Genomic DNA, 17,987 nt, shown 5'->3' on the forward strand with positions numbered 1-17,987 from the left:
ATGGGGCGAGGTCGAGTCCAGCTGAGAATGATCGAAAACAAAATCAATCGTCAGGTAACGTTTTCAAAGAGGCGGAGCGGACTGATGAAGAAGGCATCGGAGCTGTCTATCCTCTGTGATGCGGAAGTGGCCATGATCGTCTTCTCAAACAGAGGCAAACTCTATGAGTTCTCCAGTTCCAGGTGCATCCCTACTTGCCTTTGCCCTCCTTTCCCCATCTCCTACACATTAACACACATTTTCTCTCTCTGGACATCATGACGTAGACAACACATAAAATTACCTAGATGGCTTTAATCATAAATAAAATTAAGATGCCAGTTTATGTAGGTTAGTCAGAATATGCAGACGACCATTATCATCTACTAAATATTTCTAATTGGATCTGTCCTTACCAACCAGAGCAAATTCAGCATAGTGTACGTCCTTAGTGATTCCTCATGGATTACACCCAGGTTTGTATATAAGTTGTCATTTTATTATTTAATAAATTTAGGGATTTTCATCTAGGATTACAGTACATCTTTTTTTCTTAATTGTTTCATAATTTAGGGTTAGGATGGGCTTGTGCTGGTTTTACTTCCGAAGATAAACCTTATATTCGCTTGTTTTTCAAAATATATGTCAATGACGTTTAATCCTTATGCATTCACATCATGACGTAGACCACACACAAAATTACCTATATGGCTTTAATCATAAATAAAATTAAGGTGCCAGTTTATGTAGGTTAGTCAGAATATTCAGACGACCATTATCATCTACTAAATATTTCTAATTGGATCTGTCCTTACCAACCAGAGCAAATTCAGGTTTGTATATAAGTTGTCATTTTATGATTTAATAAATAAATTTAGGGATTTTCATCTCCGATTAGGATACAGCTTTTTTTTCTTAATTGTTTCATAATTTAGGGTTAAGATGGGCTTGTGCTGGTTTTACTTCCAAAGATAAACCTTATATTCGCGTGATTTTCAAAATATATGTCATTGACGTTTAATCCTTATGCATTCACTTCTGATTTATCTTTACATCCCCGAACAAACCCTAATTGCATTCTAGATCAAATCCTAATTGACACAGTGTTTGCATAAAATTATTTTCCCCATGGATTTTAGAAGGATGAATGTAGATGACAAAACAGAATATCGTTCAATTATCATATGATATGTACAATAATCATTCAATTATCATTTAGTTTTCAAGATCACAGGTTGAAAAGGCTGAATATAAACAAAGACAAAGGGAAAAGAAACATGAGGCAATGGTTAGAAAATGAATTATTTTTGGATAAAAGGTGGCAGTCACAATTAGATGGCTTAATCCTCAGGCGTATTTAAATTTAAATATTTCTACATATGATATGTAGATTAATCAAAGTTTGAACAAAAATATTAGAGAGTTGAAACAGCGTACAATGTAGTTATAAAATAATTTAATATAAATATATTCTTAATAAAATTTATTTATTAATTATTAATTATAATCCATCATTTGTGTGAATCCATAACATTTCATAATGAGAGTTCGTGAGTGGTTATTGATTAAAATGTAATAATTAATAAAATTCATTATCGATGTTTAACCAGGAACACTCAGTTGTTGGCAAAGGCAAACTTTGGGTGCTCCCATGATAGGTTTGAGATTTTGTACGGTCATTAATCAACCTCACGCCTCACACGCCCACATCAGCAGATAAAGGTGTGTTGCAGTAGAATTAGGTATAAGGAAAAAATATGATAACCGTTTTCCAAATTTTAATGTCTAGCGTTTGAAGAATTTTCCTTTTTCCAAATCAAGTGTAAGTATTATATATAGTTTATATATTATAAAGAAAATTAGTTTTTTAATTAAAATATAATTTAAATACATGTTTACCAAAATGGTTAGAAACCCTCCTATAATGCCAACTTGGAACTAAGGATAAGTGTGAACTTTTAAATTCTAATTATATATAATGGTAATATATATATATATTTCATTTTATTTGATAAGTGTGAATTTTTAAATTCTAATTTTATATATATAATTCCTTTTATTTGCGTTTGCGAGAAAATTAAGATTAAATTGTTTGGATCATTTACCACTATAAGATGAATAAATTATTGCTTAATAATCTTGTAGTGTGAAGGCGATGATCTCGAATTTGAATTAGTCTACAGATTTTATGACTATTAAGCTCGATTTGCAGCAACAAGGAAGAAAGTAGTTATAGACCGTAAAGATGAAGTTCGATCGGACGAGATCGGGTAGTTTATACAACACATGCATGAGCATGCGCTCATAGGGAAATTTTTGGGGATCTCACGTGCAAAGAAAGCCCTGTCCCAATGGATCCATATCAAATGGAAGGCAAAAGGAAAAAGTTGGAGCTCGATGCCAGAAGATGTTACTACAATATTTTACAATGTTGAAAATTGACATAGAGATTTTAAGAACAAACCAGGCTTTTTTAATTTTGTTGGTATGTATATTCCTTTTTGGATGAAAAGATTTAACCTAGATAACTAATACTTCAAGGAATATTTGGCGAGGATCTAAATGTATTCATTACAAATAGAGTTTTGGGAGGATGAGACACTAGCTAGAATTGGAAATGCCCTTGGGAATTACGTTAAAAGTATCAAAGGCCATGAACCAAGGTTGATATATTTCATATACCCACATCTGTACATGAAAATATCTAAGACCTTTCCCGGAATCTATTGAGATATACTTCTAGGATGAGCAATAGAAGAAAATGATTAATTACGAGCACACACCCTTCAGATGTAGAAGGTTTCATTAATATGGAGATTTATATCAAGACTGCCCAATGATGAAGAAAACTAAAACCTCGGAGATGATGCCAATCCATGTGAGAGATGGGTTTACAGTTGTACATCTAGGTTGATGCAATCAAATGCAGTTTCCCCAACATCAAAGAAAAACATAAAGGAAGGAAGGAGTGGTGAATAAGTTTGATCATCTAAATGTTATTGAGTAATGTGGATAACCGTGACCCGGGCCAATCAATCAATGTGGAAATGTGGGAGACGATAGGACCTTCCTTGTCCTTAGATGATATGAATCATGGAGAGGCTTTTGATGACACAAAACATGGAGAAGACCCTTCTTCATCTCCAATGGAAACCGTGACACCTTCTAATATACAAACCTTTGACTCCTTTACCCCATTTCTTTATCTTCTAATTGAATTTCCTGTAGTGTCAAAGGACATTGATGCAAGCCTAGAACATGCCAATGATATACAACTACATATGGAGGTTTTAAATCTATAGAAAAATCATAGCAATGTAAGGACACATTCACCCTCCATAACAACAAGTGTCCATGTTAGCTCAAGCATATCTTAAGTACAAACATATAGCCACCAAATTAGGATCAGGTTATGGGTTATTAGGGGTTCAAGAACAATCTTTGAAGGAATTAGGAAAACCAAATAAATAGGGAAAAAGGAGGGGGAATATGAACAAATTGCAAATGTTGGATGAAATAGGCGACCACCTTGTAAATTTCCGGTAAGTTAGTGTCATTGGAAAGGTATTATTGTGCTCCAAAAACCTTTCAACATGAATATTATATCTTGGAATATGAGGGGTCTAAATAACCACAAAAAACAAAGGATATTAAAAGAGAAATGGGTATAATAAAATCCCACTATTATGATGATTCATGTATCTAAGATCTTTGAGGAAGCCTTGGCCAACCTACCAAACAATTGGAAAAGAAAATGTCCTCCAACTATAGTAGATGCTCATGGACACTTAGGAGGAATATCAATGGTATGGGATGAGGAAGAGGTAAGAGTGATAAACATGTTTGCTACATTCCAAGTCCTAATATTGTAGATCCAACTTATGGGTTCAGGAGAGAGGTGTCATGTTTGAAATGTATATTGACCAAATTTGGGAGGATAAACTCCAAGATCTCAAACTATATGGTTATTCCTATGGTTACCTCAAGAGAGAGCTATCATTGTCTGGGAGTTCATCCTCCCACATCTTTCTAATAACTTGATGATGCACTTTCCTTGCCCCAGAAATGTCTCCAAAGGTCTCTGTCATACTTCTAGACCTAGGTAGTAATGTTTGAGTCCTAGATCCTTATTCTCAAATTCAAGTGCCAAAATTTTCTTGCATTCTTGAATTCTTCATTTTACATCATGATGAATAGATCATCCACATATAGTAGAATAATGACTGGTTCATTATTCACGACCTTAAAATATAGATTTGGATCAGCAGTACTCTTCACGAACCCAATTCTAAGAACATATGAATCCATTATTGAATACCATGACCTTGGTGCTTGGTTCAAGCCATATAGAGGCTTCTTGAGTCTACAAACATGAGAGTCCCTGCTATTCACTTCAAATCATTTAGGTTGGTCGGCGTACACTTCCTCATGAATTGTCCCATTTATAAATGTGGGCTTAACATACATTTGATGGATACTCCACCCCATTGTAGTAGCCAATGAAACCAACGATCTAATGGTAATGTACCTTGAAGTAGGTGAAAATCTTTCTTCATAGTCAATGCCTTCGTTTTGAGATAAGCCCCTTGCAATGAACCTTTCTTTATACTTGTCTATACTTCCATCAACAACATGTTTGAACTTATAGATCCACTTCGATCTGACAACCAATTTGTCACTAGGTATAGGAATGGTTCTCCAAACCCCATTCTTCATGATGGATTGATATTCTTCCTGAATAACTTTCTTCCAAACCCCTTCATGCTCAGCTTCCTTGAATGTAGATGGTTCACCTTCAATCAACTTTATCATATATGCAACATAACCAAAATACCTTTTCAATTTCTTACATTTCGTGGAGGACCCTTCCGCACCTCCATGTCCTTCAGCATATTATAATGTAGCTCTCAAGTAATTTTGCTTCTTCCTTGCGGTTGGGAAAACCATTGATTGAATAGGTTCAGTTGGTCCTTCTTCTTCATCATTTGCAGTAGAGTTCTCATGAACTCCATCTCCTTCAAATACGAGAACTTCTTCGTCATCAGAATCAATAGGAATATCCTTTGACTTTTTGTAAGCTTGATTCTCATCAAATATAACATCCCTTCTTAATTCAATGTATGTGCCCTCCTTTATGTATATTCTATATGATTTTTAGGAAATAATATAACCAACGAATATTCCCTCGATGCTTATCGAGTCCAAATTCTTTTTCTTGTGTTTTAGAACATCGACATATGCTGGACTTCCAAATATGCAGAAATGATCTACGCTCAACTTCTTTCCTGTGAATACTTCCTCGAGTGTAGTATTTCAAAACTCTTATGAGGACTTCTATTTTGAGCATACATAGAATTCATCATTCTTTCACTCCATAAGAACTTCAATAGATCTTGATCAAGGAGCATAGCTCAAATGCCTTCTTCGATTGACCTATTCTTCCTTCCGACCAATCCATTTTGTTCAGGATAATAGGGAACAATGAGCTCCCTCTTAATACCCGCATCCTTACAATATGTAATTAACTCTTTAGAGGTGTATTACCCATCATTATCACACCTCAGAGTCTTTATCTTCTTTTTGGTTAGGGTTTCTACCTCAACCCTAAACTCCTTGAAGTTATGTAATTCTTCATCTTTAGTTTTGAGTAGGTAGATCTAAGTCTTCCTTGAATGGTCATGAATGAGTGTTACATAGTAGAGATGACCTCCAAGTGTCTTTTCAGACATGGGCCAGCATACATCAAAATGGATGAGATCTAATATTTCTTTAGATCTAGATTCACTATGATGAAATGGCTTTCTAGTATGCTTCCCCAAAGAACATACCTTGCACACACCTTCATGGTCTAACTTCATATCAGGAATACCATGAACCAATTGACTAAGATTCGGGATGACCTTATAACAAAGGTCAAGGAAAATTTTAGGGCCTACTATTCGTAGGTGGGCTAATTTTTCATTATGTTTCCAAAAAAGAGATTCACAAATTTCCATTTTTTCTAAAAACGATTCACCCAAATTTTATAGTATAAAATTACTTTACCCTTAAAATCACCAAAATTTTATGGGATACTATGTATAAAATCATTAGGAATTTTAATATTTTGAGAACGATATCAACAAACATTTTATAATTTTCATATTAGGGACTAGTGAGATTCGCTAAGGTTTGTAAACTTTGAGATAATTTTTTGTTATTAAAATTTCCCCTAATGAAGATGGTCATACCCTCAATTCCATAGTTCAATGGGACTTATTTCCATATGAACCAAATCTTGAGGCGATGGAGTGATAACCCAGTAAAGACTTCCTTCACGAACTCCAATAATGCTAGCTTTGTCAATACTGGAGTTCTTTCCCCAAACCAATACTTTTCCATCAACAAAAGAAATTCTTTCCTCTTTATATTCTAAACAAGAAACATAAGGTAAATTCTTTTTCAAACCTAGAACATTGAGAATTTTGTTGAGATGCAGCTTCGATCCATTGTCCAACTTTAATGATGTATCTCACATGCCTCTAACAACATAGCTTTTGTTCTCACCCAATTCCAATGCATGAGAGTATGACTCCCTTGACAGTGTGTGTAGTTGCCTACTTTCACCTATCATGCGCGTCAATGCTTCATTTTCAATGATCCATGCATTGTCATTAGTAAGAGATCTTGTAAGGGCACACAAGAATCCATGAATCTTGACTTTTTTGAATAGGTAGTAGATGATATTCTCGATCCATCTTTTGGCAGAGTTGAAACCCAATCTTATGTAGCTCACCATAGAGGGAGAATCCATGCCAACAAAGTGATCTATGACTTCTCTTGACCTTAGATCTGATACAATGTAGGAAAATCAAAGATATTATATTAGGGTTTGATTCTCCTTTCTTGATAATTACTTGTCAGTGTGTTGGCTTCTTTTACTTATTTATTATCTTATATTTCATCAAGCAATTATACATATTAAGATCACAAAAACAAGAGATAAAAGATATAGATACATGCGAGGGAAAAACATCCTTTGAGGGCAAAACCCTGTCCAGATAATTCTTCCTTTCAATTGTATTATTTGATACCCTTCACCCAAGACCAAGACCAAACTTTCCCTCCACACCATGTCATCCTCGAATATCTCCGACCCCTTCCAACAACTTCGACTAGGAAACAGCTTCCAGAAACATGTAGCTTTCTGTAGTAGCAAAAATGTAGGAGACTTTGATCTCCCAAACTAGACCACAAAACAGGGAAAGAGAGACACCAAAAGCTCATTTTTTTTCCTCTTTAGAGACTCCCCCAAACTTGCACTACTTTTCTTCTTCTGACAGTAGAATTCACACTTCCTAGCTCTTGTAGAGATATCAAATTTCTGGAGAGAGTGATTGTTCCATATGACTTTGACCTCCTTCAGTATATAGGCTTCTTGTGGGTCGAATGGGGGCCTTTAGGCTGACTTGATCTTCCTTAGGCCGACACGATGTGGAGGACACATAATTCATATTTGACTTGATACAAAACATTTTTACATGATCTCAAAGACATATAAGGGTGTCTCTTCGAATGTACAATGACTATATAAACTCAATATTAATCCTAGGAGTCCATAATGGGTATTTGACTAATATAATGATTACCCAAGCATGAAACCCACGCTTTAAAAAATCATTGTTACAATAATAAAAACTCTCTTCTTTATTCTTTTGACAAGTACATTTACATAATGACTCAAGTACATTATTGAAGACTGAACATAGTTACTTTTTCTCACACATTTAACCTAATTAAGTATGTGGCTGAGAAAAAAGGTGGCATTCGATGATGGATGTGGATGCCACATCATTCGAGAAAGCCTTGGAAGGCCTGGGACTCATAGATGTCGAGGCCACAAATGGGGTGTATAAGTAGAATAATAAGTAGGGAGGCCAAAAATTTCCTCAAAGCTGGACTACTTCCTGATCACAAAAAACATTTTAGCTTGCGAGATATTCATAGAAGCATCTGTACTTCCAACCATGGTATAGATCATTAAGCAAATAGTCTTAGTCTAGACGTGAAGGCTCACCCCTAGAATCATGCTTTCAATTTGAAAAAAAAAATATTGGTTAGGCATCAGGAGTTTCTCCCAAATATTTAGAAATGGTGGGAGAAAATAGGATATATCGAAGGATCAACAATTTTCTCTCTATATAAAGAGCCAAAATGCATTGAAAGGAAATAAAAATGATGGAATAAATGGTGGTTTGGTGATATTATCTAAGAAAAGAATTAGGTAGAGCTTAAAATGTCAGAGATACAATAGGAGGCCATAGAAAAAGGTCGATCATAGGACCTGATAAAGGAAGAGGGGGAGAAAATTTAGGATATAGAAGAGTGCGGGAGGATAAAATAAATATTTTGCAGGAAGAAATCCTGGATTCAGTGGCTAAAAGAAGGAGATAATAATACAACCTTTTTCTATAAATCAATATTATAACAAACACACTATAATCAAATTTCTTATCTCAAAGGATCTCCCATGAGTTGACCCAATATTTTTAACACATCCTCTCAAAACATACAGTGGAGAAACATGAGGCCATAAAGTAGGTAACCAACCCCATACCCTCAATAATAACTAATGAGCATAATGATCCACCCCTTTAAGAAAACACCTAGGAGGAGGTGAAATCAATTGTTAAGGTGATGCCCCACAATAATGTCCCTAGCTGAGATGAGTTCAACATAGAGTTCTTTCAATATTGCTAACCAATAATTGGGGAGGAAGTTTAGAGGGTCATGGAAGAGAATTAAAAAGAAAAACAATACACAAGGAACTTGATGCCACATTCTTAGAATTTATCCTAGAAAAGGATAAGGTGGAAGATCCCATTGAATATCAACCATTTTCCATACGTAATGTGCTTTATAAAATAATAACCAAGATCATTTCCAACAAGATGAAACCACTCCTTCCCAAATGTATTCCTTTGGAACATATAGGATTTGTGGAAGGAAGGAAAATTATCAATGGAATAATGGTTATCCATGATGCCATGCACATTGAATATTACCAAAAAAACAAGGTATGATGCTCAAGTAAGACTTTTATAAGGCTTAGGACAAGTTAAATTGGGACTTCATGTGTTAGACCTTAAAAGCTTTTCGATTTTCAATGACTAGTTCACGTGGGTATCTAACTTTGTTTCCTCAATTTCCTTTTTAGTTATGATTCATGGTTCACCATCCACACCCTTCCATTCCACTAGGATGGTGTGGAAAGGGGACTCAGTCTCCCCTTTTCTATTTATTCTAGTAGGGAAGGGATTAGACGATGTCTTTAAGACAATAGTTGTTGAGTGTGGATTGAAAGGAATACATTTCTATGGATAATGATACAAGTTGGATCATTATATTTATTTTCATCCATATTGATGCCTTTGGAGTGGAAAAAGTGGAGGAATCAACTCATGGGACCATTTTTACCAGTAGAATCCAGCTTGGCAAAACCAGGTCTGAAACCTTTTAGAACCGTTTTGTGGCATCAAATGACGTTTTTTTAGGGTAAAAATTTCCCCCTTTTGTGGAAGACCTTCTCATTGTGTTCTAGACACAAATATATTTCCAATGATGTAAGAAGCACGTCAGTTAGAGTCTGTATGCAAAATATATGCCACTCATATGCTGACCTTCCTATTTTCACCGCCATGTTTGAGAGGATGTATTATTCATGGAAAAAACATTAACCACATTTTTTTGATGTAAAATAATCTAGAAGATTCTATATTATAACTCTAGTTAAGAGTTGATGTAGTCAAACTTAACCACTAGTGGGCTATCGTGTTGTGTTATAACTGGGTCAATAGGAGGAAGAGGTGTTCCATTCTTTCGAGAGAATCTTGGTCCATATCTAAACAAAGGTAGCCAAGAGTGATAGGAGGTAGAACACATAAAGATAATTTGTGCATTGTAGCAGCCCATGAGCCAGATGTATTACTTCTTTGTACATGCGGCCTTATTCTATAGACAGAGAAAGATAATGAAACGGCCTCACCTTCTAGCTGGGTTTTCTCCCAAAAAGGTTTCCCAAAGAATTTTGTTTTCCTTATTTGCATGTATGAGAGTTTATTTTGTCATTCTCTACTTTTCTGCATAATTTCCATTCGCATGCATACACTAATTACCATTAAATTTACAGATCTAGAGGTTTAATAAAACTGTAATAGTTTACAAATTAAGAATTTTTAATACAATATTATTTGATCTATCATGACGAATCATCCAGTGGAATATCCATGTAGTTTCAAGATCATTTTGTTGGAAAATTCATAGAGGTGGCAATTAAAGCGATTTTCCTTTTAATGACATGAACTTGTGATATTTTCATTATTAGTGTTCGTTCTCTTAATTATATTTTCTTCTCATAAAGATTAATTCCAAGAAACAAATAGAAGAGAACACAAGATATAGGCACCCTTCCAGGGAAAAACACCCCTCACGGGGAAACCGAGTAAAAATTTATTCCTTCATTAGGTTTAAGATGAGATGATGAAGACACTTACAAACTATACTAGACTCCCTCCATCAAGGCATCCTTCATCTCTTTCAGCATCACATCCTTGTCATTGATAGGGTACCAAATTATTGTCTCTGTGATAGCCTTATCAGTGCCATAGCATCAAGATCTTCTATGTAATTCATTGAGACAGTACCAAGATTTCATCAATGTAAATATATAGAAATTTTCACCAATGTTGTGAACCCTCATCTATATGTTTAGCACTGAGACAAATGTGTATGAAACCTTCATTGTTGTAAAACCGAGCCCTTAACACTATAGTTATACCAAGACAGAAATAGCATTGAACCTGTGTTAACATATGACTTCTGTGGTAATACCAAACATACCAAACTGGAATATGCATGACTAGTCTTATGCTGACTGTAATTGCACTGAAATATTATATTATCCAAACCTATATTTTGTAATAACATTGAAACATATCTCTCTGAAATCCACACTTCTCTCTCAGATCCACGAGTTTATTTCTATGATTTTCGTTGAAGATTTCATTCCTATTTATAGTTGTTCTCCATATTTAATAAGACAACATGAGTACTTTGAATAGTGGTGTCTCCAAATAATGTTAGGTTGACTTGTAGATCAACTGGTAGGACAAATTTGAAGAATATTTGTTTGACAGAAAAGAGACTTTGAATTGATGGAGGAGTCTTCACAAATTGACTTTGACAATACCCTAACGCCTACAATGGAGGCTTGACCTATACATTTTACCCAAGCATGAAACCCATGCTTTAATAAGTCAAATAAAATAATAATAAAATTCCTTTTGCTTTTCTTTTGACAAATATATTACAAGCTAACTCAAATACATTAAATGAAGACTGAACCTAGTTTACATTTTCCAACACTACCTCTTAACTAGGGACGTATTCATATTTACATATAACCAAGGAGGTACATGGAAGATCTCAAACGACATCATCTATGAAGAATTTTAGGAACCGTAATTCCATGGACTACATTCCTGAGCAGGGAAATTTTTCGATTTGTCTCTCAACAATTTAGGCACCACAATGTCAGAGACTATATCCTTGACTAGACCAATCTAGCCGAGTGGGACTAAGATGGACTCAAGCTTTTAGCCTCTCTAGGAACCATCAGGCTTACTTTGTAACCATCAACCAAGAAATGGAGGTGCGTGTGAGAGCTCAATGAACAACGCCACCCTTCCAACTTCGGGACCTAAAGATCAACACAAAGTGCTAGCTAGATGTCCACCCTACCAATGCTTCACTCATAAAGCCTCAATACCCTTTGATCCACCAGATCAAGAACAAAAATTTTTCCTGATCAAACTGATTAGTAACAAAAAAAAAAACCTTCCAGATATTTACTTGTATAAACACAACCCCAATTAATAATATACTTTCACATATTCATAAACAAACATAAACCTTCGGGGTCTTTCAAAGAAGAGGTGTTTCTTCTCGCAAAGTAGGACTATCAACTGGATATTTAACAAAATATTACTTAATCATACACTTTCCTTTCCTACTTCACACGCAACAACATATCCTTCATTCTCCAATAAAAACTATGTTCTCCTTCTCAAAAGGGGATATTTCTTTTAGCGAGGCTCCCTCTTAACTCAGGGAGAATTATTCTATCTAGGCCCCCTCTTAACTTAGGGAGATCAAATTCTTCTTTTCTTCATTGAAGAATATTTCGTGGCTTCCAATCATCTCATCGGATTTATAGCTATTCACATCATGCTTATCATATCAACAAACATCTCCACCATCTTGCAGATTGTGTACCTGCACCACATAGATAGCAAGTACAACCAACTTTATAGACACACAAAGTTAGCCACATCTAAATCTTATAATAACAAAAGAATTTAATGACATAATTATAAAGAGAATATATCTCAGTACTTCAATTTCTTGCCCAGGTCTTATTACAAAACATAAATCACATCCATAGCATTTCAAGATATTAATCTCATTATATCTAGAGTTTCAATATTCTTTCAGGAACAAGTTCCTTGATGTATAAAACCATAGAAGTAAATAAAATCAATGAATGTAACAACTTTTGAGAATTCATATGTTACACTCTTCAATAAGACTTCATACATATCCTAGATTTTATACATGAGCTTCAACAATCAAAACCAATCATAGTTTATCATTACTAGCATCTACTAGAGCTTGATGTAAACTCTAGATTTCCATTTATAAATTCTAAGCAATCGCTATATAAATTCATATATTCCAGATTGTCACACATACCAGAGAACTTAACCACTACTAGTGTTTAGCTACAAACCCCTAGATCTACCAAACATCCTCCTAGACCATCAAACTTTCACTAGGGCTTGTTTTCAAACTCTAGGACTCATGAACACTTAGGTAAACACATATATCTAGGAATTCATCATCATATCATAAGCACATCATATGTTATGAAATATTAAAATATTAGACATATACCGAACTAGACCAAGTTAGGGTTTCAACCAATGGCACATACCGAGGGTCTCATTACTAAGACTCTAAATACATAACAATGTCTTTTCTTATAGACCCAGGAAAACCCCAACAATCTCGGGTTTCATAACATAGCAAAGAAAAATTTACGATAACAAAAGTTCAAAGGTTCGGGATCTGAGTCAATACCATTTCAACCTTGACAAGTTAGGGTTTTCGTCATCATACTAAAACCCTAAATATACCAAACAGAATAGAAATTTCTTTAGACTCCATTAATAACCTCTAGTAGATTAGGGCTTCATTCATTTTCAACATACCCTTAGTTTAGGGTTTTTCTGATTAATCTCTCTAGGGCTCTATAAAATCAATTAAGAATATGAGGAGGGGTAGATTTATCAAGTGATGAATCACCAAGAACAACAATCATTATGATTCAAGGCCAGACATAATGATGTTAGACATGTAATGCAGAATTTCAAAAGTAATATGATCATACTTTTGAGAGAGTCTCGTAAGGTGTAGGGTTTTAGAAATACTTGGAGATGTTCCTTGGAAAACCTGGTAATGATTCCTTGAAGTGTTAAGCCATCATATTTTATACCTGTAGTACATACTAACAAAGCACATCATGTGATACTAAGGACATAATTTAGTTTCTTAAGTGAGATCTTCTACATAATCATGGAGGAGGGAATCTTATGACAAGTTGTTCATTCTTTCAAACATTAGTAGGACCTTTTATTTGACATCCTAGATTACATGTAAACCCTAGAAGATAAGGATGCAAGATATATTAGGGATTACAATCTTTATCCTAGTCTAATTATAACCAAGGATCATATGGACCATTTAAGATAACAGAAATTTAAAAGCTCATAGATATACATACCTTGTATTTATGTACCTTTGATTTGATATCTTGATGGAAAGTGACAATACTTACTTGATTTCTTTTTCCATAGGTCAGACTTCAAATAGTCTTGAAATAAATGTTTTTTGCCTTAAAAAATCCTCCTTTTGATGCCTTCAAATGCATGACTAGTTTATTTGGTTAGGGCTTCTATAATCTCAGAGTATGTTGAATAGGATTTTTAGACTTGGGATAACTGAGTCCATTGTTTCTTCAATGAGTGGAAGAAGGTATTGTTTCTACCTTGCACATATCAATGACCATAACACTGAACTTTCTTTTATGACATGACTGTGATTAATACCAAACTCCATATTGAACTTGCTACACAAATTTATCACTGAGGTTTATTTGAAACAGAGATTTCATCTAGATGGTAATAGGCACTGAGACTTTCTTGTCCACTGTCCGAGATCCTCTAATATCGTTCTGAGTTTTGAGTCCTGTGATGACTGATTTATCTTTACTGTGATAACACCGAATTGAAGACTGTGATAACACTGAATTAAATAGTTATCCGAGCCCCTTGTAATAGAAACATTTATTTTATTCGAACTTGTTATCTCTGAGATCATATCACTTCAATAGCACAAAGACTAGATGATTGTCACTATGGAGGCACTGAAGATTTTTATTTCCTTTGTTGCACTGAATTGAAGAGGTCATCAATCAATCCAAACTCCTCCATTGTACAAATAAAAAAATGTAAGCCATCTCTGAAGGATGGACGAAGGATCTCCAAAAGTCCATTTTTCGAAAGTGATAGAACTATCCCATCATGCATTTTAGTATGTCATTTGAATTCCTTTAGTCTTGATCTTTTCACTCAAGTGATTTTTAAACTGCCTTTTGACCATAACTATGATACAATGTTGTAAAATCCATAGAGGTGGTATTTAAATCAATTTTCCTCTTAATGACATTAACTTGTGATATTTTCATTATTATTATTTGTTCTCTTATTTATCTTTTCTTATAATCAAGATTAATTCCAAGCAACAAATATAAGAGAACAGAAGATATAGGCACACTTCCAGGGAAAAATTCCCCATGAGGGGAAAACTTATCAGGTGCTTCAAATTATGCTCAAAAATCAAAGTTGTCAGAATGGTGTGGAACCTAAATGACCATGTATTTCTCGTCATCCTGAATCTCGTGCAACTTGTTTCACATGAAACAGACACCGTATGGCTTCAAAAACGTGTTCTATTCACTTTTGCAAACAGGGAAATTTTTGGAAAAAAAGGGGACATCCTAGTCAGCAGTTCGTACTCTTGACTAGGATGCCCAGTTGGTATTGACTATGCAGTTGAGGTGGCATCATAATCTCATTAGTGAATGGTTAAGTGCCATGTGGCACATTTGTACAAGCATGAATTGGCAGGATTCTATTCATTGAAGGCTATATAGGTGGACCAATGAGAGGGTGACACGTGGAAAACCTGAAGACCAACACGTGCCCTCTTAAAGGTAAAATACAATTTTATGTAGGTGGGTTGGGGTCAAACCCATGACCTGACCCACAACAATAGCAATATTTACTGCCACGCCTAGAGGTTGGTTATTAAGTAACATATCGCAGGCCGGTTGACATTATAAAATCGGCCCCAGGACAACTCAAGGTTGCGATGCAATCATCACAATCAGACATTGTAGAAGGGAGGTGCTACAGAATCAACCCTGACAGGATCATGTTGCGATTGCGATATCATAATCGCATATTGCATAGGGTAAAGGCCTGATACATGTATTACCCTAGCTCCTCCAATTGCGATATATTCTGGATGCGATACAATTAAAACTGTAGTTTATAATTCCATTAGTTACACAGCTTATTGCAATCACACATCACCCACATTGCGTTCGCAAACCATAAGACTCGTCGGTTCTCGGCGATTGCGATTTGCGATGGAGCTGTCGGAACCGTCGCTGTAACCGCTATACCTAACAACCTTGCATGTAACCACTCAGCCTTAGCAATGAGATAGGCAGGGAAGTTGGTGGGACCGCTAATTTTGGTGGAACTGCCAAAATTAACTTCAGATAATGAATTTAACTGGTAGTTAGCCAGATTTGGAGGAGGAAATTTTGGAAAGACTACCAGAAGTCATAAATAAGGCAGTTTTCAACCGAATGTGGAGCAGAAAGAGGTTGAGGTACCATTTTCTAGTATTATGGACTCATTGGAGCAAGTTTCAGAAGCATTTGAGCATTTTAAACACATCTTTTTACACTTTTGAGCATAATAGAGAGGCCCAAGCCATTGGAAGTTGGACCAAGGAGACGTATCCCAGGATGGGTCAACTACTTTATCATGTTCCTATTGTAATGTGTTTTTGATGATGTTCTGTACATGTTTAGGTTGTTGTTTAGTCTCTTATTTATGTTAAATTTCTCATAAAATTAACATAAAAACTCATCATTTCACTTGCCAAAATTTATGAATCCTTAAGCACAATGAAATAATTTTGTTTCTAATCTAAGGAGGATATTAGCACAACAATCTAATATTCTAAATCAAATAATTTTTGTATAATAACACAAGGTTTACTTTGTTAAAGAAGGATTTAACTGTTTGCAAGTTTATGTCATGCTTACAAGGTTAAAACTCAAAAGAGGAGAAGGGAAGCTTGTCGGAAGCCCTGAAGTTGTTGGCATTATGATACAGGTATGACACAAGTGTTGTCCTTGATTGTGACTCACTCAGATTGTAGAGCACAGTTCAGACTCATAGAATGAAGAAAGAAAGGTATACGCAGGTTCACTATATACCAAGCCGCGTATACACGCAGTTTCACTATATACAAAAGTGGGTATATCGTACACACACACTTTCATAGAAGGAAAGGCGCGTACATATTGGAAAACTAAGTTTTGGTCCGTGGTATTTGCTCCATGGTATTTGGTCCGAGGTATTGACCCCAGGTATTGGGTCCAAGGTATTGGTCTTATGTGGTTTTCGACCATGGTATTGAGAGAGGCCTAAACCTATATAAGGAGAATAAGATCATTAGGCCAAAGTGCAACTGTGGAAGGATTGAATACCTGATGAAGTGTGAGATCTAGTATGCTGATTATGGGTTTGTGATGCTTTGCTTGATTTGAACCAAGGATGCACCTATGCGGTTGATGATGGATGATGGATCAAGATCATAAGGCTTGGAATGTATTATCATTATGTGGTTTGATGATGGATAGACTAGATTTGAATTATTGGCGCATGTTTTATTGTATAACTGTTATGATCTGGGTATGACTAATGTCTGGAATAGCTGCAAAGTTATGAATAAATATTTGCAGATCTATATGTGGGTTCACTTTGGTAAAAGCGCATATACATGCTGGTTCAGCTCATCTGAGTAGCGTATATAGTATGAAGTATGATATTTGAAGTTGCAATTGGGTCTAGTTGTTGTTGTAGAGTTCTGTGTTCTGCTCTGTGTTCTAGTGACTCTGTTTTGATGACAGGGTTTCAGTGATTCAGTATTGGGTGATTCAGAGATTGATGATGCAGGTGTAGTTGATGGTTGTATTGCAGTAGTGATTGATTTGTGCTTCAATGTTCTTGATGGGTCCAGTATGAAAATTGGATGAAACGTGGCCTTCAGATTTGGGTGTTGTGCTTCAGGAGTATCCAATATGAAAATTTATGAAACATGGTCCCTGGAGGAAGAAAAAAGGTCGTAGCCTTCTATAGGCCGACACCTACATACTAGTAAACATATCGGCCAGTACAAATGCCAGGGGGTTGGAGCTCCCTTCCAGTTGTAGCTGGAAAACGAGTGAAGGTTGGAGCTTTTAGTAGGCCGGTGCCTACGTACTAGTAAACAGATCAGATAGTACAAGAGCTAGGGGGTTGTAGCTCCCTTCCAATAGTATCTGGAGAATGAGAGAAGGTTGTAGCCTTCTGTAGGTGGGTGCTTACATACTGGTATGAGTCTGCGCTAGTACAAGATCATAAACAGGTTTTTCTTATCTTAAAGAAAACAGAAACAGGTGGTTTTTGTCCCGCATTGGGTTTCCACCTTATATCATGGTGTTCATGTGTGTTTCTTATTTGTGATGATCTGTTCTATTTTTGTTGCACCTAGTTACTATTTACATGGTT

The 17,987-nt window shown here is 35.4% G+C and overlaps 1 protein-coding gene across 1 annotated transcript in view; it reads left to right on the forward strand.

The window, feature by feature from the left end:
- The window catches only part of LOC149261677 (agamous-like MADS-box protein MADS2), a 270,101-nt gene continuing 252,114 nt past the window's right edge, over positions 1-17,987 (forward strand). The window contains exon 1 of the mRNA XM_089370321.1: positions 1-182. Coding sequence (XP_089226447.1) covers positions 1-182 — 182 coding nt within the window. The remainder of the gene's footprint in view (positions 183-17,987) is intronic.

This window comes from Pinus tabuliformis, chromosome 6, assembly GCF_031772625.1.
Source record: "Pinus tabuliformis cultivar Carrire ecotype Pingquan chromosome 6, CPIR1, whole genome shotgun sequence".
NCBI lineage: Eukaryota > Viridiplantae > Streptophyta > Pinopsida > Pinales > Pinaceae > Pinus > Pinus tabuliformis.